The sequence below is a fragment of the Prosopis cineraria genome, unplaced genomic scaffold (genome assembly GCF_029017545.1).
Source record: "Prosopis cineraria cultivar Desert tree isolate PC_DT_omini unplaced genomic scaffold, ASM2901754v1 PC15, whole genome shotgun sequence".
Classification (NCBI taxonomy): Eukaryota; Viridiplantae; Streptophyta; class Magnoliopsida; order Fabales; family Fabaceae; genus Prosopis; species Prosopis cineraria.
The window spans coordinates 5,331,678-5,353,727 of record NW_026555346.1 but is presented as its reverse complement, the minus strand read 5'-3'; the positions used below and the strand labels follow the sequence as shown (position 1 = coordinate 5,353,727).

General features: G+C 35.0%; 2 protein-coding genes and 1 pseudogene across 2 annotated transcripts; all 3 read right to left on the bottom strand.

The window, feature by feature from the left end:
* Positions 1–189: 189 nt before the first annotated feature.
* On the bottom strand, positions 190–7,660 carry LOC129294279 (uncharacterized). The gene is made up of 13 exons (XM_054932503.1): positions 7,362–7,660; positions 7,069–7,142; positions 6,902–6,985; positions 6,655–6,783; positions 6,460–6,546; positions 6,119–6,172; positions 5,860–5,950; positions 5,709–5,779; positions 5,549–5,618; positions 5,062–5,114; positions 4,794–4,887; positions 1,401–1,498; positions 190–581 (listed from the first exon to the last, which is right to left on the bottom strand). Exons 1-13 carry the CDS (start codon positions 7,624–7,626, stop codon positions 492–494), a joined length of 1,260 nt encoding a protein of 419 aa, XP_054788478.1. The 5' UTR covers positions 7,627–7,660; the 3' UTR covers positions 190–491.
* A 2,691-nt stretch (positions 7,661–10,351) lies between these two features.
* LOC129294594 (uncharacterized) lies at positions 10,352–18,570 on the bottom strand (annotated as a pseudogene).
* LOC129294593 (protein tesmin/TSO1-like CXC 5) lies at positions 16,283–20,396 on the bottom strand. Its single transcript, XM_054933010.1, has 7 exons — positions 20,334–20,396; positions 19,986–20,177; positions 19,844–19,903; positions 19,450–19,547; positions 19,279–19,373; positions 18,378–18,793; positions 16,283–16,806 (listed from the first exon to the last, which is right to left on the bottom strand). The coding sequence occupies exons 1-6, from the start codon at positions 20,394–20,396 to the stop codon at positions 18,576–18,578; spliced, it is 726 nt and encodes a 241-aa protein (XP_054788985.1). The 3' UTR covers positions 16,283–16,806; positions 18,378–18,575.
* Positions 20,397–22,050: the final 1,654 nt, after the last annotated feature.

Genomic DNA, 22,050 nt, shown 5'->3' with positions numbered 1-22,050 from the left:
ATTACTGCATAGATGATTTGTGACACCTTTCTAAAAATATCTCTGCCTTTCAATAGTTAAAAAAATTGCAAAGATAAAAACAATCTAATAAATAGGTGTATTATGGGAAAAAAATAATATGATAGACAAGGAAATGAACCCTAGCATTTGAATCAAAACTCTCAAACAAACCTTGTATTGTAGCGGACAAGAACGAATATATAATTTTTTATTCCCCTCAAACAATCCTACTTCGTCATATTTGTGAAAGAAACCACCGCTATTCAAACATCTTTATTTTTTTATTACATCAGGAGGATATAGACGTTGATCAAAATGAACTGATTACCAAGCACACACTAAACATCGTTAAATGACAGAATGAGAGACAGGAAAGTCCTGGGGATACATTGAGGGACAAAGCAAGCTATTATTTCCCACGGATCATATACCAAGGAATCTGAAATGCGCTGGTCTGGAATTTTAGAGAGAGAGAAATCTGAGGGCACAAGCTAAGCCTTCAAAAACCTATCGAACCAATCAGATGCTTCTTTCATCATGGATGGTGTTGTTTGGTGCTCAATTCCAGGTTCCACGATCAGCTATAGCAAAGAGATCAGATGTAAACGAAAATGTATATCTTAAGAGAAAATAGTGATGGAAAAACTTTTATCCCCATGTCAAAATAAAATATGAAAAAAAAAACTACATAAAATAAAACCCAAGACTTACTCAACTAATCTCGGCAGTTTTTGTTTTCATTAATTATTGATACAGCGAGAATGAATCAATTAGAGCCTCGTCTCACTACTCATATCTTCATTACCCCCCAGCCCCTCCTTGATTGTGTTTGAACAAATAGTCTTATTTGTGTGCAACAATGGCCCATTGTCTAAGCACAGATGCAAATGTGAGCGATGCAGAAAGAATCAAATAAAACACGTAACGTCATCAAAATATCACATGATTCGATTTTCAATAATAAAATGGCAAAATGGATTACGCTCACGCAAACAACCCACCATTTATGTGTACATGCACTTTTTTGTGGCTATGATAGCAGAGCAAGACTGCAGTTTAAGTAACTTTCCTTTCAATCTTTAGCCAAGGGCGGGCTGGAGTTACTCAGTTTAGGGGTGATTTGCCCCAATCTCCTCTCGCCCCAAAAAGAGGTGGGGGGAGGGGGGGTAGATTTTTCATATGTATGTATGTATGTATAACACTATGCCCAAAAAATTTTAAAATCTGCTGCCCTCATCATCATTTTTTTAAACCCAAAAAAGATTTTCCCCCCCTTGGTATGGCAGGTTTTTTACGAATTGTTGCATCACTGAGATAGGTGCAGCATTCTACATATGAAATCTTCTTATTAAGCAGAGGAAAGAATAACATGTTCGAGTTCAAACTTTAGAATTCTATACCTTGAAATTGTCCAGACAGTGAGATTCTCCATACGCTTGCCGTGCATCTGACTTTGGAACTTCCAAACCTTCGAGGGGACATCGAGGATCTTCAGCACCTGAAGTTTACAATGTAGAAGAGTATTTCAATTCCAAACAACTTGAAAGAACCTGATAGAATCACTTTAGCTGCACAAACCTATAAGAGGAAACATTGGAAAATACAAGAAAGGGAAAGCCACTTTAGGAGAGGCAGAACGTTGCCCTTGCTCTTCTTGTTCTTAAGGAGCAAACTATGCAGGCTTAGAGTTGACTCAGGGTGGCTTTAGGGCCGTTTTAGCAGAAAGTGGTGTCGGAGATTGTGCAAGGTGTTTTTGGGGCTTATAGTAGTGATGTAAAATACACACACACTTGCGTGGATTCAAACTGAGGGAGAGAGTAGGGAAAAAAGAACAGAACAGGGGAGAAATTAGAGAAATATAGAAACAGAAAGAGGGAGACATAAGAGACTAGAGCTGAGAGGGAAGGGGAACGTTGGGAGAGAAATGCAGAGTTGAGAGGGAGAGCATTCACATAACTTAGAAATTCATTTATTCAAGTCTGCTTTACAAAAGCAAAGCCTAATCTATTTAAACTAAACTTTCCTACTAATAACAGAAACCTTAAAAGTATTAAAATAACACAAACGAAGCTACAACCTAGATAGGTTTCTTACAAGCCAAAGCAAAATGCTGCTGCTGCTACTACAACAGCAACAGCAACTACAATAATAATCTACTAGCCTAAGTTTCTTCAAAATATGATATTCTTATATTTTATCATTTCTCTCCTACTTGATGAAACTCTCCCCCGGAGAGTAAAGAAGTTAATGCAACTCCACTAAAGCTAATCTGGAGATCCTTTCCAACATATAAAGTAGTGGAAAATGAGAGTGTGGAGAGTAAGCAAGCTGATCATAGTGATTTGGAAAACCTTCTCGATGAACAAGGTTGCTATTGAGGTTATCATCAAGTGGAAAAACAATCTTCTCTTTCATAACCAATGGGAAACTAGAATTTTGGTGAAGTTGAATACTCCTCTCGTCATGCTCCCTAACTTGATAAATCTCTAAAGCCTATGACTCAAGATCTTTGACTACCAATTTGAAACCTTGATTCAATTCAAGACTCATGCCTTCATATTTCATGGAGATTTCTTCTGAATCAGCCTCATTCTCCTGTTTCTTAATAAACTTTGTGTTGGCCTCATTTACTACCTTGACTTCTTCCATAGCTAAGCTTCCAATTTCAAGACCACTAGTATCATTAGAATTTCTTTTTGGTACAACCGGTATTGGTGAAGCCTTCTTGATGAGTGTACCATTCTCTTGTGCCTTGAAAATATCATAATCTTGTTTTGAGAAAGTTATCTCCATACCCCTTTGGTGGCCTAAACATTTGAGAGTTCTTAAGGCTTTGTCAAACTTACTATTCATATACTCCTTCAACTCTTAAATTTTTTGATCCTCATATTCCTTATGAGCCTTCTAAGATTTCTCAAGGTAACTATTAGTAATTTGGAACCTAGTGAACACAAACTAAACTTCCGTAAATGATTTCTTGCACATATGATAGGTCTGAATAGAAGGAACTATGCAAAATAACACAGAAAACAATGAAAACACAGGCTCTCAGAGGGTTATCAGCCTCACCAACATAGCTTTATAGACTAAAAGATGAAATTTTATCCCAAACTAGGCTTTAGCTGATGATTTGGGTCTCTTAAATTGGTCAGAACAGAGGGAACTTTGCAAAACACCTCAGAAAACAAAAAATAGGTTCTAGAGGCTTCTGTATGGTAGCGCATGGCTAGTGTGTGAAGTTCACACGCAGAGAGTCCACTGGCATGTGGATGTGTGTATGATGTCGGAAGGCAGCAAGACTTCAGGTTTTGACCAAATTTGTCCTCCTAAACATAGTGGTGGTGGTATCTTAAACACGAATCAGGGTTTCTGGGCAAGGCAGCATTAAAACAAAGGTTGCAGGGACTTTCCGGCGAGTTTTCTCTGTTCTCCAGCAATTGGAAGAGCCTAAGAGCGCTCAAAATGAGGCTTTGATACCAAACTGATATAAGAGGCACTCACACATACTTGTACGGATTCAAACTGAGGGAGAGAGTAGGGAGAAAATAGAGAAATATAGAAACAGAGAGAGGGAGAAATGAGAGATGAGAACTGAGAGGGAGGGGGAATGGAGGGAGAGAAACGCAGAATTGAAAGGGAGAATATTCACTTAACCCAGAAATTCATTCATTCAAGTTTGCATTACAAAAGCAAAGCCTAATTTAGTTAAAGTAAACTTTCCTACCTATTAAGGAAACCTTAATCACTCGTCCACTAGGATGCATAGATATGGGTATAAGTATCCAATACAATACAGCATGATATAGGGATACGAAAAATTTTCAAAAGTTAAGGATATGGGTGTAGGGATATTTGTAATATATATTTCAACATTTTATGATAGAGGCGTAGGTATTTTGATTTTTAAACAAGAACTTCTAAAACAATAAAAGGATATTTATAACAATCAACCAAAATATAAAGGGTTTTTTCAAGTTTTTAAGTGATATAGTAAACAATTATTGAAAAAAATTATATTACAAATGTTAGGATATGGGATACAAATGCTAAAATATCTTACAAGTATCATATCAAATATGAATACGTTTAATTTTTTGAAGTATTGGTGCTTCATAGCTCATCCATATAAAGCAAAGGTTCAAATTTCCCTCTTTACAAAATAACACAAAAGAAGCTACAACCTACGTAGGTTTTTCACAAGCTAAAGCAAAATACAATAATAATAATCTACTAGCCTAGGTTTCTTCAAAATATGATATCCTTATATTTCATCAAGTAGTTGTTAGTGTCTTTTGAAAGGGAGGTTATATTTTGAATATGGTTGTAAGAAGAGACAAGCCTCTCGAAAGCCTAAGGGCATGCTTAGTAGCGCAGTGCTGTGTTTTATGTTGTGTTATTTCTGATCTGGTATTTTGGTTGTAACAAGGGATAGGGTTTGATCTAACTCAATGGTGTCTCTTGTAACATTGGCTTAGCATTTTGAATACATTAACATTAGACCTCAGCATTTCCCTCAACTTTTGCTCACTGTTCCTTTATTTTTTTCTGCATCAAGTTTGGTTATTTTGTTGGGTTGCATCAGAACCACACAAAAATTGAACACCCAAAATAATTCAACTGAGTTAGGTCTATCATACTATCTCGACTACAATACAAGGTTATATCATGGCATGGTTTAATTGATTTGTACATCTAAGAACTCGAACAGAATAATCAGGTTTCTAGCTAAAGTTTGTGAATGCTCGTATATAACTCTTCCAAAATAAATTTAAACGCACAAGCAAGGATCTCACCATTTAGAATAAGCAGGGGGCGGGGTGCAATAGCTGGAATTGAGTATGGCGAGTCAAACTTGGAAGCTAGGCCTGGAGCAATCTTGTCCCATACCTGTTATAACAGAGACAGACAGAATAACTGGAACAAAGCTGTTTGATGGGTCAGTACCGATGCATCAAGCATTGACAATCCAGTTTTACATTTATGACAAAGCAACAAATATATCAATTATCGAAGCAAATAGACATTCATTTAGAGTGTCAAAGTCATAAAAAATTGGCAGACCTTCTCGACCACTTCTTTGTCAATAGCAGTCTTTCCCAAATCATCACGAGCCACTGCATTCATTACCCTAAGAGCATTAGGAATGAATATACAACACCAACTTCAGGATATGCATTCACCACCATCATGCCTCAATCAATACCCAATATGACTCAGTTTCATGTCTTATTTGCAGTTCTAGGTTTTACTCAAACTCTACTCCAACTTTGTCATGCAACTTTAGTCTATGATGAATGAGAAAATGTCATCGCTGTGAAAACAATTAAGTTATACATCAAATATAAATCAAGCAGTGCATGCACGAACTGAAACACGCAGGATCATTGAATTTATATAAGGCATAAAATCAATAATATATAAATCTAGGAAGAAGAAGAAGAAAGAATCAGGCTGAAGACAATAAAACAGGAAAAGCGAAAGAAAAAAAAATCAAATTGGGAAATGATTTTTTAGTGAAAATATTTTAATTTATTTGAATGGTACTAACCCTCAAACAGAGGCCTTATACTGTCAACCCGAGCCTGCCACTTGTCATTGTCAATGGCCCATCGAAACCCCTACAATATCTTAGCACATAAGTTTTCAATTACTTGTCGCTAAAGCACATCACCATCAACAAATATTCCATTAGAAAAATTCAATGTAACCTGAACACCAATCATTGGGACTACCACAGCATAGCGGGTGTCTACAAATGCTGCAAACCATGCATGCATTCCTGCATAGAGGAATAACATGCGTTACAGGTTACATTAGACATGGCGTCAGACATATTCCTTTCAACTAGTCTAAACCAACCTCCAAGAGATATCCCGGTGATTCCTATTCTAGAAGAGTCAATATCCTCCCTTTGAATTAAATAATCTGCCAATTTTATCAAGTCCCAGACCTGCCACAACAGAGAATAATACACCTGCTTTTAACTAAACTAACCATATGTTAGGCCACTAATTCCATGATATGTTTCAAATTTTCATTCGGAGAAGATAGCACAATTCAGTCTTAAGTAACTATTATGAGAAAAACAGCATAAATACATAATAGATAAAGAAATTACCGTGTCATATATGAATGGCATTGTCTCACCCGTTTTCCAAGCAGAAATAAGAGCCTTTTTTCCAAAACAAAGAAACAGGGGAAGAAAAGCAAACTATAATCAGTTTCTAAGTCTATACTGTAATTAATATTCTATTTATGAAGGACCCAGACACACATTCAAGGAGAAAAAGTTTTCGATCTCTTCAGTTAAAAGAGAAATGATCAATAAAAGTAACATAAAATTAAGGCAATACTTAAGCAGGATTTCTTTTTCTACATAATGCAGTGCAAATAATCGATCAAGGTAAAACTTAGTAAAGCAAAGAGGGGAAATACAAATTAAAAAAAAAACACACACACATCCCGATAGGTATTTGTGCTGCTGGCGCGTTCACCATGGTAGCGAGAGTCAACGGCTATTGCTATATATCCTCGTGAAGCATATGCCTGAGACATAAAGCGAACAAAATTAGAAACCATGGACTGAGAGAAAGCATCTTCTTAATCCATTACAGAATTTGCAGAGAACCAGAGAAAAATAGGAAAAGTAGCCACCTTAAGCAACGGGCGTAAGAATTCTTTACATTTGTTCGTGCTATGTAGAAAAACAACGGCTGGCCTTCTTTGATTTGTGTTCTCCTTCAAGCTCAAAATCAGCGCAGGCAAGCGTCCTTGCTCTCCTTCCTAATGCACCGTCAGCACTTGATACATTACCATACGCTCAATACCAACAAATGCATATCATTGTAGAATTAAAGCTTTTTTCTGGATTCAAATAAAAGATCCAATGAATTCAAATCACCTCCGTAATCAAATAGAGATTTTCCTCCTTCAGCGAGTGTTCAAAGTTTTCAATGTTCGCCTTCAGAGACGACTCCAAACTTACCTGGTATAGGTTCATAAATCAAATCAACTGAAAAAGAAATCACATGCAAGAGAAGAGGGACTATTTCGAGAGAAAGTCGGAACCTCAGCAGAAGGTGGAGTATTATCCTGATACAAAGGGTTCGCCACTGGCTTCGCGAGCTCCACGCGTAGCGGAACTGAAACAACAGTAAGAATTTCAGACATCGAGTAAAAATATTCATTGCATACGAAGTCGAAACACGCCGTTCAACACGATGATTTTATCAGCCAGTTCACTACTCGCGTTCAATTGTATAGCTAAGGAATCGAATAAAATCGAGAACAATAATGGAAAAAGGAAGATTCAAGTGAAACGCGGATGCTTCCTTCGGTAATCCTATATTGATTCTGAATACCTTCAGAGGCTCGCCTGCCACGGAGGACAAGGAGGAAATCTGATTGGAGCTTCCGATAATCAATGGCTTCTCCCATTTTGCGATTTGTGCAGCGACGAGTGACCACGTTGACTATGGCATGCGATCCGTATTTATGAATGACAATATATTTTGGCGGGGGCATGTGACACGTGTGCCTTAACAGATTACGCACGTGCGACAGACGGACCTGGCAGCTCAAGGATGAGTAGGCGGTCCCAGTGGGAATTCCCGGCACCGCCGCCATTCTCCGTCGCAAGTCGGGATTTCGCAGGCCGTTCTTTTCCTTAAAATATATTTAATCAATGTCTTGCATTTAAGTATTTCACTTCCTGTTAATATTTTTGCCCCTTTTGAAATTTATTTCATTGCTCCTCCTTGTTGAAAGAAATTCTTGCATTCACCGAACTCATGACATTACTTAACAATAAAATTATTAAAAATAATAATACTCAACACTCCCTAACTAAAAAATGTAAAATGCTTTTTATAAATTTTAAAATAAAATAATTAATTATCATTAATAAATTTTATTTTTATATTTATTTATATTTAATAAAATGTTTTAATTTAAAAAAATATAAAATAATTTTTTTATTATAAACACTTAAAAAAATATATGAAAAGTCTTACATTTTTAATATTTAATTTTTTAAAAAATATTTATATTTTAAATTAAAAATATCATAAATCATGATTGATGTATGACACCTTGCGTATATAAAATTTTTCAGTCAAACATTTAATAACATGTTAAGTCCTGACTGCCTGTTGGCCAAAAAAGTAAAAGAAAAATAAAACAAACAAAAAACAACTTATTTATTAAAAGAATTTTTTTTTTAATCGTCAATAAATGATCACAGTAGGCATCAAACCGAACACCTTACAAGTCATCCATGACAAGTCGATCCCGTCAGATAATTATGTAATAAGAAATATTATTCATTATTATTTGTCTCTCAATTTCTGAGATTAATTTTGTGAAAAAAGGTAAAGCGTTCTCTTTGGTTTTGTTTATAAAATAAAAGTAGCAATCTCCCATGGTCAGTTGTTTCATGAAAAAAAAAATCATTTCATGGTAAAAAAAAAAATTAAAGAAAGAAAGAATAATTAATCTTTCCATTGCCTTTGCTCTAATGAAGAGGACCTAAATCATCTTCTTTCTAGGCTGTCCAACCAGAACATGGACCCATCATTTGAAGGGAAAGAACCCATAATTGTAAAATATGCCAGGAAGTCGCATGGAAGCTCCATTTCCTGCCTTTTATGTCGTAATATCAGTACAAAGTACACTTGTATAGAACGGCACAGCAACTGGCCAAATTAGGGCCTGACTCTTGTGCTTTTGAGGAAAGTGTTTCAGAACAATCAAGACTTCGGAGAAAATTCAAGGAAATTGCGCTCGCAAGTAGGCCAATTAAGTAGTGCTAGTTAACTTGATTGTAAAATAATTTTTTTATTATAAACACTTAAAAACAATATGAAAATCTTACATTTTAAAATATTTATTTTTTTAAAAATATTTTATATTTTAAATTAAAATATCATAAATCATGATTGATGTATGACACCTTGCATATATAAAAATTTGTCAGTCAAACATTTAATAACATGTTAAGTCCTGACTGCCTGTTGGCCAAAAAGTAAAAGAAAAATAAAACAAACAAAAAACAAATTATTTATTAAAAGAATTTTTTTTTAATCGTCAATAAATGATCACAGATTAGGCATCAAACCGAACACCTTACAAGTCATCCATGACAAGTCGATCCCGTCAGATAATTATGTAATAAGAAATTATTATTCATTTATTTTATTTGTCTCTCAATTTCTGAGATTAATTTTGTGAAAAAAGGTAAAGAGTTCTCTTTGGTTTTGTTTATAAATAAAAGTAGCAATCTCCCATGGTCAGTTGTTTCATATTTTATCTTTTTCGCAGGAAGTGAAAGAAAAATCATTATCATGGTAAAAAAAAAATTAAAGAAAGAAAGAATAATTAATCTTTCCATTGCCTTTGCTCTAATGAAGAGGACCTAAATCATCTTCTTTCTAGGCTGTCCAACCAGACATGGACCCATCATTTGAAGGGAAAGAAGTCGCATGGAAGCTCCATTTCCTGCCTTTTATGTCGTAATATCAGTACAAAGTACACTTGTATAGAACGGCACAGCAACTGGCCAAATTAGGGCCTGACTCTTGTGCTTTTGAGGAAAGTGTTTCAGAACAATCAAGACTTCGGAGAAAATTCAAGGAAATTGCGCTCGCAAGTAGGCCAATTAAGTAGTGCTAGTTAACTTATTGTTTGCCATACGGCTATAATGTGATTTTGCATCTCAACAGCCAACAGCATAATGCCATTCGCTGTTTCTATGTAAGTTAAAGACGGAGAGTACAAGTTAAACATGTTGGAACTTGGAAGTTTAATTTGTAATATAGCTTGATAGAACCTCAAGGAAAAGTATCAGCTCTTCCAGACAAATTTTTTTAACCATCACTCGAGTTAGTGACAGAAAACATCTCTATTATTGCCTACTTTTTACTCTAATCCTAGTATCTTAATGCTACTGGTTTTTTTGGTTCCGTGAATTTTTCTTCTCAGCCTATCTCTTAAACGAAATAACCATGCATCTATCACCATTTTTCATTTTGGTTCACCTGAATATTTTTCATTTGGATATGAGCTGTGGTATGAAGGCATAGCCATCGGCGAACTCTGTAAAAGAACTTGAGATTTACAGAAGCCAATGAGGCTTGCAGATTTAAAGCATGAGTTTGATTTAACTCAGTTCATAAGACGGCTTGACAAGTGACAACACATCGAAACTCATTTATTTCTTTTTATTGGTGTCATCAGAGTTTCGAAAGAAGCCCTTTGGTCCATCTAGAACACCTTGTTTTAACTCTCCCACAATTCTCCCCCCACAGCCATTAAGAGTGGTTTGGATCTACGGCAAATACAATGATGAAGCAACTGATGAAAACCAAATTTACTGTGCAATCAAACACACTCCAACCTTAGCAACCATGAAAGGCTAATTTTAAGTTACAAAGAATCATGGGGCTGCATTCTGCAATTCTGCATATTGTAGAGAAATGCTAGAGGATACATTCGACAGATAAGGAGTGCTGCATAATTCAGACACAAAAAATATGAACCCGGGCAAGTAGGCCGTAGGCGTCAGGAATAAGCCAGCAAGTTAGTATGAAAATTTACACTCAAATAGGGCGTGAAGAACAATTTTAGATCCCAAACTAGGCCTTTAAAAATCTGTCCAACCAATCAGATGCTTCTTTAGTCATGGAAGGTGTCATTTGGTGCGCAATTCCAGGTTCTGCGATCAACTGTATATTAAAGCGATTAAATATAAATGAAGAAACAGATATCTTGGCGATAAGTAAGGCAGTTCTACTTTATCATTGAAAGAAAATAGCATGGCAGAACTTTTATTCCTAGGTAAAAAATAATATGAATTGATTCCATTTGATTAAGTCATGGGTGAAATCACGAGCTTGATTTTGGCCAAGCTAGATAAACTTTTCAACAAAATAAAATTCAAAACTGTCCCCCACTAGTCTTGGTAACTTTATTTTTCATTAATTTATAATCCCATGAGAATAAATCAACTAGAGCTCCATCCTAACTGCTCAGACCATCATTAAACCCCTAAATTGTTTGGATTATAAGTACTTTGGTCTGTATTTAACTACAGTTTTTTATCCCAGCAAGCGCAAATATAAGGCATGCTAAAGAAACAAATAAAACACATACACTCAAAAAAGATCATGGCGTATGATTTTGGAAATGAAATGGCAAAATGGTGATGCTCAGGCTTAAAAACTCATCATCTATGCGCAAATGATATACCAGCATGTGTTTCCCATGTACTTTGCAAGGAAATTACTCCAATCCAAGGAACTTTCCTTCCAATTTTTTAATATTAGAGGTTTTTTATGCTGCTTTACACATTTTGGAAATTGCAGCCCACTAAAGAAGAAGGAACGTATATTTAGTTTGAATTCAAACTGTAGAAGTTCATGCCTTAAAATTATTCAGACTGTGAGACTCTCCGTATGCCTGCCGTGCATTTGACTCTGGAATTTTCAAACCTCCAAAGGGACATCGAGGATCTTCAGCCCCTTAACATTGTCCAAGAGAATGCTTCAATTCCAAATTCACTAAACCTCCCACCAAAGAAGAAGAAGAAGAAGAAGAAGAATTATTCTCCGTACTGATTTGTCCATTTATAAATTTGTATGGAAGAATAATGTTGCTAGGTACAGTTTGAAAATGTTTAATAGCTCAAACTAAAACAAAAAAATTTGAAGCCCAAGCAAGGATCTTACCATTTAGAATAAGCAAGGGACGTGGTGCAATAGCTGGAATTGAGTATGGTGAGTCAAACTTGGAAGCTAGACCGGGAGCAATCCTGTCCCGTACATGTTAAGAATATGGAACTATGAAATCATTATCTGTGCCTAGACGCTTAGAATAACTTGAACAAGGCTGTTTTATTGGTCTGTACCATTTCTTCATGCATTGACAATGCATGATCGATAAAGCAATACAAGTTCATTTGGAGAGTCATGATAATAGTCATAAAAAATTGGCTGACCTTCTTCACAACTTCTTTGTCAATAGCACTTTTACCCAAGTCTTCACAAGCCACTGCATTAATCACCCTAAGGACATCAGGGATGTACAAATCAGGATATGCACTCACTAACATCATTCTTCAATAAATACGCAATATGACTCAGTTTGATTTCTGTCTTACACTAAAGGTTTTTACTCATACTATTTCAACTTTGCGATGCAATTGTAATCTATGATGAATGGCACAACGAGAAAGAAGAGATCGCTTTTACAAGGGGAAAATTGAAGCAACATATCAAATATGTATCAAGCAATAGATATACAAACCGGTAATTGCCAGATATTGATTTTGTATGAATCATAATGTCAATGATGCATGAATCTAAGTATTAGATTATCTAAATGTAAGTGGACCAAAGCCAATACGGGAAGTCCCATATCGAATAAAATTAGATTTAATAATTAATATACAATCAAAAAGAAGGATCCATAAACTTGAGTTTTAAGGTTTTGAATTAAAAGTAAAGATGTGGTGTCATTTTGACAATCTCACCAAGTGGTACCAAAGCCAAGTTTTGTCCTTGAGATTTTCCACATCTTAACTCAACACTTCAAAACTCAAGTTTATAAATCCTTCCTCTTTATTTTATAGAAATTATTAAGCCCAATTTTATTCAATATGAGACTTCTCATGTTGTATGAAATCTACCCACACTTGGACAACCTAATACTAGCATAAAAAGCATAGTAAACCACATAAAGTGAAAAAAGCTTATCAAAATGCAATAAGATTTTAGATCTTCATGTGTTTTGACACTTTCCAACTCTCAAACACAGGCTTTATACTGTCAACTCAAGCCTGCCACTTATCATTGTCAATGGCCCATTGAAACCCCTACAGGAAGATAGCACATAAATTTTCAACTTCCTGTCTCTAGAGCACATAATCACAACTAATATATATATTTCATTCAACAATTCAATGTCACCTGAACACCAATCATTGGGACTGCCACACCATAACGGGTGTCTGCAAACGCAGCAAACCATGCATGCATTCCTGCAACAAGGAATTACATGAATCACGAGTTAAATCAGGCGTGGCATCATACATATTCCTGTGACAATGTCTAAAGTCTAAACCAACGTCCAAGAGATTCTCGTGACCCCTATTCTAGAAATGTCTATATCCTCCCTCTAAGTTAAATAATCTGCCATTTCATCAAGTCCCAGACCTGCCACAGCATAAAATTATGCGCCTCCTTTTAACAGAACTAATCATTTGTTAGGCCACAAATCCCATCATCTACGTCCAACTTTTTCAAATCTTGGAATAGATAGTGATTCAATCTTTGAATAACTAATTGTATGATAAAAAACACAATAAGTAGATACGTAAATTACCGTGTCATATATGAATGGCATTGTTTCCTGTTTTCCAAACAGATATAAGAGCCTGGTTTATGTAAACAGAAATACGATCAGTTCCAAGAATTATACTGCAACTAATCCATTTATGAAAGATTTTGAGTACATATTTAAGTAGAAAAAGAGTCCATTTCTTCTCTAGAAAGGAATAGTGAATAATAACGAGAAATCCTAAAGATTACTTTATTTGGTGGATTGAATCATATCATACAAATGAAAGTACCTAAATTTTTAAGTTATAAGTTTGAACTTAGCTTAATCTATTTTCCTCCATAATTATAGTGTAAATCATCGATCACATTAAAACTCAGTGAAAACAAAGGAAAATTAAATACATACATCCTGATAGGCGGTTGTGCTGTTGGCACGTTCACCGTGATAGCGAGAGTCAATGGCAATTGCTACATATCCTCGTGAAGCATATGCCTGAAATATGAAGAGAAGAAAATTAGAAACTCAAGATAGTGAAAAATGATCCACTTAATCTATCTATTACAGGACTTGAAAGGGCAGAAAACGAGAGGAGATTCCGGAAAGTAGGGACCTTAAGTAAGGGGTATAAGGATTCTTTAGAATTGCCCGTGGCATGTAGAAGAACAACGGCAGGCCTTCTTTGATGTTTCTTTCCCTTCAAGCTCAAAATCAGAGCAGGCAAACGTCCTTGCTCTCCTCCCTAATGTATACACGGTCATCGCTTAGTGTCCAAATCCCAAAAAATGCATATTAATGTAGAATCAAAGCTTTTCTGATCAACTCAAATTACCTCTGTAATCAAATAGAGTTTTCTCCTCTTTTAGTGAGTTTTCAATGTTACTAATGTTTGCCTTTGGACAAGACTCCAAGCCTGCCTGGTAGAACTTAAGAGCGTGAATTTACAAGGGGGGGGAATCAGATGCCAGCGAAAAGGCCCTATCTCGACTCTCGATGGAAAGCGGGAACCTTAGCGGAATTTAGAGTACAGTCCTGATATAGAGGCTTGGCCACTGGCTTCGCGAACTCCACACGCAGCGGAACTGAAACATGGCTACAAATTTCAATCGTCAAGTGCGAATAGAAAACACAGACTAGTCAAATACGTTGATCTCTTTAGCTAGTTCACAAACTATGGTCAATTCGATAGCTTGGAAATTGTATAAAATCGAGACGTGCATTTTTCCTTCGTTAGTCCTAGACTTGTTCAGGGTAACAAGAGATGCTTAGATTCGGATATTAATTCTACGTAGTACGTACCTTCGCAGACTCGTCTGCTTTGGAGGACTTGGTGGAAATCTGATCGAAGCTTCTGAGGCTTCTCCCAAGGGAAACATACATGCAGATAATGTTGTCAGCTTTATCAGCATTTTCATGTTTGTTAACCAGATAGCTTGGCCATTCGGATTCTTTCTTTTTCCACTCAAGCCCGACATGCTTGCCATGTTTGGATGGATATGAAACAAACAACGAGTAGTGGAGATTTTCATTTTTTTTCCCCCCGAGGCGTTGGTTGAAATGTTCCTGCAAAACTTACTATTATACCCTCATGCTTAGTATTTTTCTTCATCATCACTGCGTCTGACCATATGAGGTCCTGAGCTGAAGACGTTCTGGCTTAACTACTTTCGCAAGATCGTCTTGAGCTTGTTTATGAACAGCGAGGAATTAGTTTCTTTCTGCGAAGAGAATAGAGTGCTTATGGTGGATATCTTCGGTTTTTTTTAAAAAAAAATTTTCCAGGTTTAAACACGATGAGAGCATCGGGGAATCAATAATTCACTGCAACCACGGGGAACTTGATGATTGCTTCGAACTTAAGCAATAGGCACGTATTGTTTAATATGATTAATTTATTTTTAGTTTTGCTGTCCTCTAGCCACTCCTATTATTTATAAGTCACATTTAAAAAAATAAATTTTATTTATAAATTATAATGTAACTTTTTAAGTAATATTTAAAAAATATTTTTTATAAAAGAAAAAAAAGTAAACCTCACATTAGTTTTAGAATTTATTATATAGGATCATATTTAAAATTTTATACACATTTATTCTTTATACTTTTTTATATTAATATTGATAAAATTAATAGAAATGATTTATACAGGGAATTGGAGAAGTATATCAGTAACTAAACATGGGTCCTGACATTTTTATGTGCTCCAATATTTTTTTCGTTTGATTAAAAACAATTTTGTTTCAGACTTATAAATAAATTCCAGAAAGCGTAATAATATCTTAGTATTTATTTTTCACCATTTAGCATTTCAGTACATTTTCTTTTTTCCTTTTAGTATTCAGCTCGAAAAGCCTGTCTTTCAATCTATACAGGTACCAGATAAAAATCGCCAGAGCGCAGAGCAAATTGAATCATCCCTTCAAGGCTTGTGTCGAGATAGCCAGTCAATATAGTATATCTATCATATTCCATTCATGTCAGCCATAAGAAGTCAAGCCTTCACATTGCTTATTATTATGATAAAGAAGGTAAAGTATTCTCTATAATTTAAATCATTTTATTTTTTTATATAATTTAATAATTTATTTTTTTGCCAGAAACAAAAATTAATATTTAATATCAAAGTTCTTCCAATTTCGTTTATGTCAATTTTTCCGTTTTTAAATGAAGTTAAGATAAGAGGTAATTATATCCTCGCTAGCCTTTTACCAGCTTTAATGAGAAGGGCCCAAATAGGTTCCTCATGGAAGGGCTTAAATTGAACCAAAACGAAAGAATTTCTTTCAGTATTTATCCCAAAAAAACAAAAAACAGAGAAAAGAAGAACGAAAGAAGACCGGGAAGAAATAAAAAGGTGGGAACTGAGAAGTGAGAACCAACGAGGCTGGAGCGGATGGCAGAGCCTATCAATAGTCAACAGCATGATGCAAACGTTGACTGCAATGAACCACATTCAATAAACTCTTTTCTGCCCGAGATAACATACATTTGCATGTAGAAACGTCAGATTAAGCAAGGAACTGACTGACTGAGACTTGGATTTAGACATCGATGCTATGAAAGAAGATATTCCAGTTATAGTTATTCCCAAATCTTAGCTGGGAACCTGACCTATAGCTAACAATATATGCACGTCACCAGCACATTTTCCTGGCTGTTCAACACCCAAAAAATCATGTTCTTTACTAATCAAAAGTATTTTGCAATGCAAGAGACTATATCAACCCAGCAATTCCCGTCGGCAGACCTATCCTCAATGACAGATCATCATTATCGTGGCCGTTAGGCATTGCGCTGCTTGTCACAGATACTTCAGTGGCTAATGGGATGTGGGATTTTGCTATGCCATTGCAGTGCCTGTGAAGTTCCTTTCTCTTTCACTTCTTAAATCAGTTTCAATTCCATGATTGCCATTATCAGCTGCTTCTTGTTTGCTTTCCTCCTCTTGCTTGGCTAATGAAGAGCACATCGCTTCTGCAGAATTAACAGATAAGTTAAAGTGCAAAACAGTATCGCAGGTTTGCAATAAATCTTCAAAGAAGCTCAAGCAAAAGTATCATCTTCTGCTAGGTAATTCTACAAGAAAACTATTTGTTGATATACAGATATTTTTGGGAAAAAAAAAAAGAATTCCATTTTTTATAGGGCTGAAGAGGGAATAAATATCAATATGGATATTTTGTGAAATTTTAAAAATAGAAATAGTACAAATCCATAAAATATAATTTATTTAAGCTGAACGCTGAAATGTTAAATTTAAAAATTTAAGAAATAAAGAACATTGGTTAAGATGTGCAATTAAACGTTAGTATCTTATACTGCAAGAGATCGCTAATTGTCAAACCAAATAAAGTATCACAAATAACACAGTATCTCATTGCATTCGAGAAACTAAGATATTTGTGATCAAAGGATGCCAAACAATTTATAATGTGCGAGAGCGCGTGTGGTTTAATAAATCAAAAGTGAATACAAAATTTATTGTTACATCACCGAAAATTATAGTATGTCTTCAAAAATTTTGTTATATATGTGCGCGCGCGCACACACAAACATATTTTATGGGGAAAAAAGATTGTTAACACTTCGCTAGTTTAATTTATATGTACATATATCTATATATATATAAACACATCATATTGATGATGAACGCCAAGTTATCTCCACAGGTATGTTGAGCTGGACAATTCAGTACAAGGGGATCTCTTATTGTCCCAGAGTCAGCTGAGTTACTATGCCTGACATACCAAATAATTTAGAGAGAATTTCAGCTAAAGATCACTGTAGCAATTTAATTTCATGTAGATTCTAAACATTCTGAAATTTCAATTCAGTCCAAAAAAAAAAGTCAAAAGAATTTCGATGGTAAAAAGACAAAAATGCCCTTCACTTATTATGCAGAATCAATAGTTGTTAATTTTATTGCTCCACTTGTTAATTTACAAATATAAGTTGTAAATTACATGAGTTAACATGTAAATAATTATATAAAAATTGACATCAGTTTTTTCAATTATAAGTAGTAATATCAATTGTTAAATTGCTAATTTTACTTGTTAATTTAGTAACATTAGTTGTAAGTTACTAAAAACTTGTAATTTACTAATATCAATTGTAAATCACCGACAAGTTTTGTAATTTACAACTGATATTAGTAAATCAATAAGTAAAGTTAGCAAATTAACAACTAATGTTATTGATTATTTGACAAACGGATGTAATTTATAAATGATATTAATAAATTAATATAAGTACAATAAGAAAATTAACAATTAATGATTCTATATAACAAATGAAAAGTATTTTCGTTCTTTTACCATCGAAATTCTCTCGACTTTTCTACTTTAGACTAAACTAAAATTTTATAATGTTTTTATACCCACCTGAAATTAAATCTCTTCCTTAATTCTTAACTAAAATTCTCCCAATAATTTATCATCGCAAAGGTGTAAACAGGATACCGGTTCCCAAGGACATGTAAATAGGTGTGGATAGAATTTCTCTTTCATTTAGAAAGATATATATCGTAACACTAGAACCCTGACCTTTTATGCTTCCACGAGTGACGAGTCCACGGAGAACGTCCCAAAACCTGGTGAGCACAAGCCGTTCCTGCTCTCCGTAAATATGCATGTAAACATCAGAATTTGATGACTTCTGAATCATTTTTTGATCATTGCAAACCAAGTCATTGGCAGAACTATCGGAAAGAAACATCTCATCCTGTTCATCACACATCAATGCTAGCGTTCCTGGTGACAATGGCCTCCCGTAGTTCTGTATATCAACTCCATCTGATCCAGAATCAATAGTTCCACTTCTCTCTGCTCCATTTTTCTCTGCATGATCATCAAAACAGGCTTGTGGACTTCTTCATTATCTTGCAGTAATTCAGCTGATGAAGCAACAGAAGCTTCAAATTTCTTGATCTCCGTTTGCTGGTCTACCCTGCCTCCTGACTCTGAAAAGTTGAAACAAAATTGGGATGCAATTTACATTCTGACAGAAAAGTATTGACTTGATATACATAATAATATAACTCCTGCACGAAGGACCATTGAAAACTCATGCTGAAATTGAAATTTTTCCGGCGCTGAAAACACTTTGTTGTAACCAAACATTCAGCATATGGGAACTCACTGAACCCCTTCCTCATTCCAATAATTCAATGAATATATATTCCTTTGTTCCCGCAAGCTTAATAAAATGTAACTAGTTCCCCATAAACACAATTCTAAGCAATGCAAATTTAGTGCTTAACTTCAAACGATATACAATCAGTACTAAATTTTTAGAGCCAAATTCTTTTTTTTTTTTTAATTACACAGATTATAAAACTCAACTCCCGTGTGCAACGGATAGTTACTTTTCTATTACCATAAAAACTCCACACAAAAATACTCATAAACAAGAGAAGATAGGATGCATCTAAGTGTTAATCAAAACCTGCATATGTCTTTGCGGCTACTCCTGATAGAACAACAAAAAGTGAACAGAGATATTTCACATCCTCTGGCATGAGGGCATCCGCCAATGGTGACCTTCAGCATGAGCAATTGTAAACTTAATTTAAGAAAATAAGATAAAATGTTCAATTCATGTTTTCAAAACACATACCTGTATGTTGATCTTGAAGACCCTGGATTTGTTGCATGGCCAATGTCAGACGCAACAGACGCAAACGGAGCAGGTGTCGCAACCACTGGATCATTTTCCTGATTAAATTTTAAATATATTAACTATTTTCTGCAATTTTAATGTGAGAAAATGGAGAAAATTGAAAGGGGCTGGAAAGTAGTAGGGAAATTGAAGTGCAAATCAAAAAGAAGTCTGAAGGAACTAAAGGTAAGAGATTGATATTCATAGTCTGGCATGATTTGAAGGCTTAATAAATATATTGAATTCATATGATTTCCAAACGTAAGGAAGCTGCATGTTAAAAATTGCCAAATGATAATTTAAGTGAATCTAAATCATTCTAATATAACAAGGGAGCGGGAGAATGGAGCACCTGTTGAAATGGAGCGGTCAAAACAGTTTGATCTATGGCAGCTTTGCCAGAAAATATTTCCTTAAGTTTTTCTTCTCTTGGGTGTCATGTGGATCCCATAGCCAGAGGACCCAATTGCTTGACTGATGGCAGCATTAGCTGCCTGTTTGAGGTTAATTGGATCAAGAGCACTTCTTTCTTCACTTCCTTCAAAATTCTTGCAGTCCATGCATTTACAATTTTCAGAGCAGAGGACATTAGCTTGGAAGCACTCACAATATTTCTTAAGGCAACCTGATTTCTTGCAGTGACATCCTTTATTATGCTTCCCTAATACTTGAATTTCAGCCTCTTCCTGAATTTATTCAGGATATTTATTAAGCACCACAAGCAAGGTCAGCTGAAATAAAAAAAGCCAGATCCAGAATAGCTAATATCATCAAGTACATTAGCTCAAGCACTTAAACTTCTTGGCAAATCTGTATTCGTGATTTGACTTATGAAGTAGCACCTTCTTGAGGCTTAACAAAAACTCAAAAACATATATGCCTGTCCCCTCTGATATGAAGGCCATGATTCTGTATAAGCATACATCTTAATCAAAATAAACACTTAAGTCTGTTGACTAACCGTGAGTGATCAACATTGGTTAGCTTGTTACTTGATTCTGCATAAATTATTATTATAGAAGGCTATAAGTGATATTAAAATTCAAAAGCAAAAAAAGGCAAAGAACATGTTGCATATCAGCATAGGAACAAGGAGTCATTCTATGCTAAGGAGGTAAGTCGGTTCACAAGAATGACAACAAAGAATCATCTAATTTTGAATTTTGTTGGCTCTTTGGCACATCAACTCATGCCATATAGTCTTGTTAATACAGGCAGTGTTTATCTTTTTCAATACAGATCTAAGTCCTCACTGCACAAAAAAGGCAAAAAGGAATGCCACCGAAATAATTTTATCATTGTGATCAGAACATTTGAATTGAAGTCTCAGAATGCAATTGAACTGTCATTTACCAATATGGGAGAGGCAAAAGAGTTGAAGCATTTAACAATGCATCTATGGATTTCTAAAAGGAGTCGCTTCCTGAAATTAAATTATATATAAGTTAACTCTGCCTGACAATAGGCCCTTCAAAAACAGAAATTATGATACAGATACCGCAAGCCCCATTTTATTCAGTTAAAATCAATATAAAGAGCTTGGTCAAGCAATATTATAAAACTTGAGGGAGTTGAATTACCGACCTTGAAACCCCGTGGTTCTTGTGGACTGCTAGCAATTTTTGGTCTGAAAGCATTTGGATTGCGCTCTAAAATTATTCCAATTGCCTCCCGTCTAGCAGACTCATTATCCACATTATTATAACAATTTAAACAGTTGCAGCCATCACAATGGATCCCAGCTGCAAAACACTCACAGTACCTAAAATTTGCAAAATTAGCTTTTGCTTGAGGGTAAAGGAGTAAGAAACATACACACAAGATATCCATATATAGCTAAGTATTATGTGATAAAATGCTATTTATAAGATATAAGTCCAGAGAAGCTGAAGTGCTTACAATTGAGGCATCGAGAATTCTTGCAATTGCACTGTTTTTTGGTTCTTTGGAGTTCTGTTTTTTGATTCCACATTATGCCAAGGTCGTGAACTAGGAGACTCTTGCTTCCTGAAGGAAAAACGCGCGCGCCCGTGAGCCCACATATATAAGAAATGCCAATTTGTGCAATATGGCCTCACCCTAAAAGGTGAAACTTAATTGAAGAGAAAAAAATAAAATTCTAATTGTACCCATTGAAACGAAAACAACTAAAAACTTGAACCTTTTATTGACAATAATCTGAGTGCTACTCCTTAAAAAAAAAAATGCTGTACATAAATTTTAGTTTTTTGAGTTTTAATAGTGTAATTTCTGAAAGTCCACATTATATTGTTTCCAGGTTTCAGCCATACATCAAATAGATTAAAATAACCCTCAAGATGATCCTATTAAGTTCCAAAACTACATGAGGACAAGAAAAAATAAAAATAAAATAAAACATAAACATGTATTGTTTGCATAATTTATAACTACAAGAAGTTGGATTTAGGAATGACCCTAAACATTAGTTTTCTAGTTCTATTATTATTTTGGTAAAGAATAATATTTAGTCTTGATACTAAACTACCCCCTTTTCTGTGATAACTTGCTACCAATTTTCATGTCGCTCTGTCTCCAGAT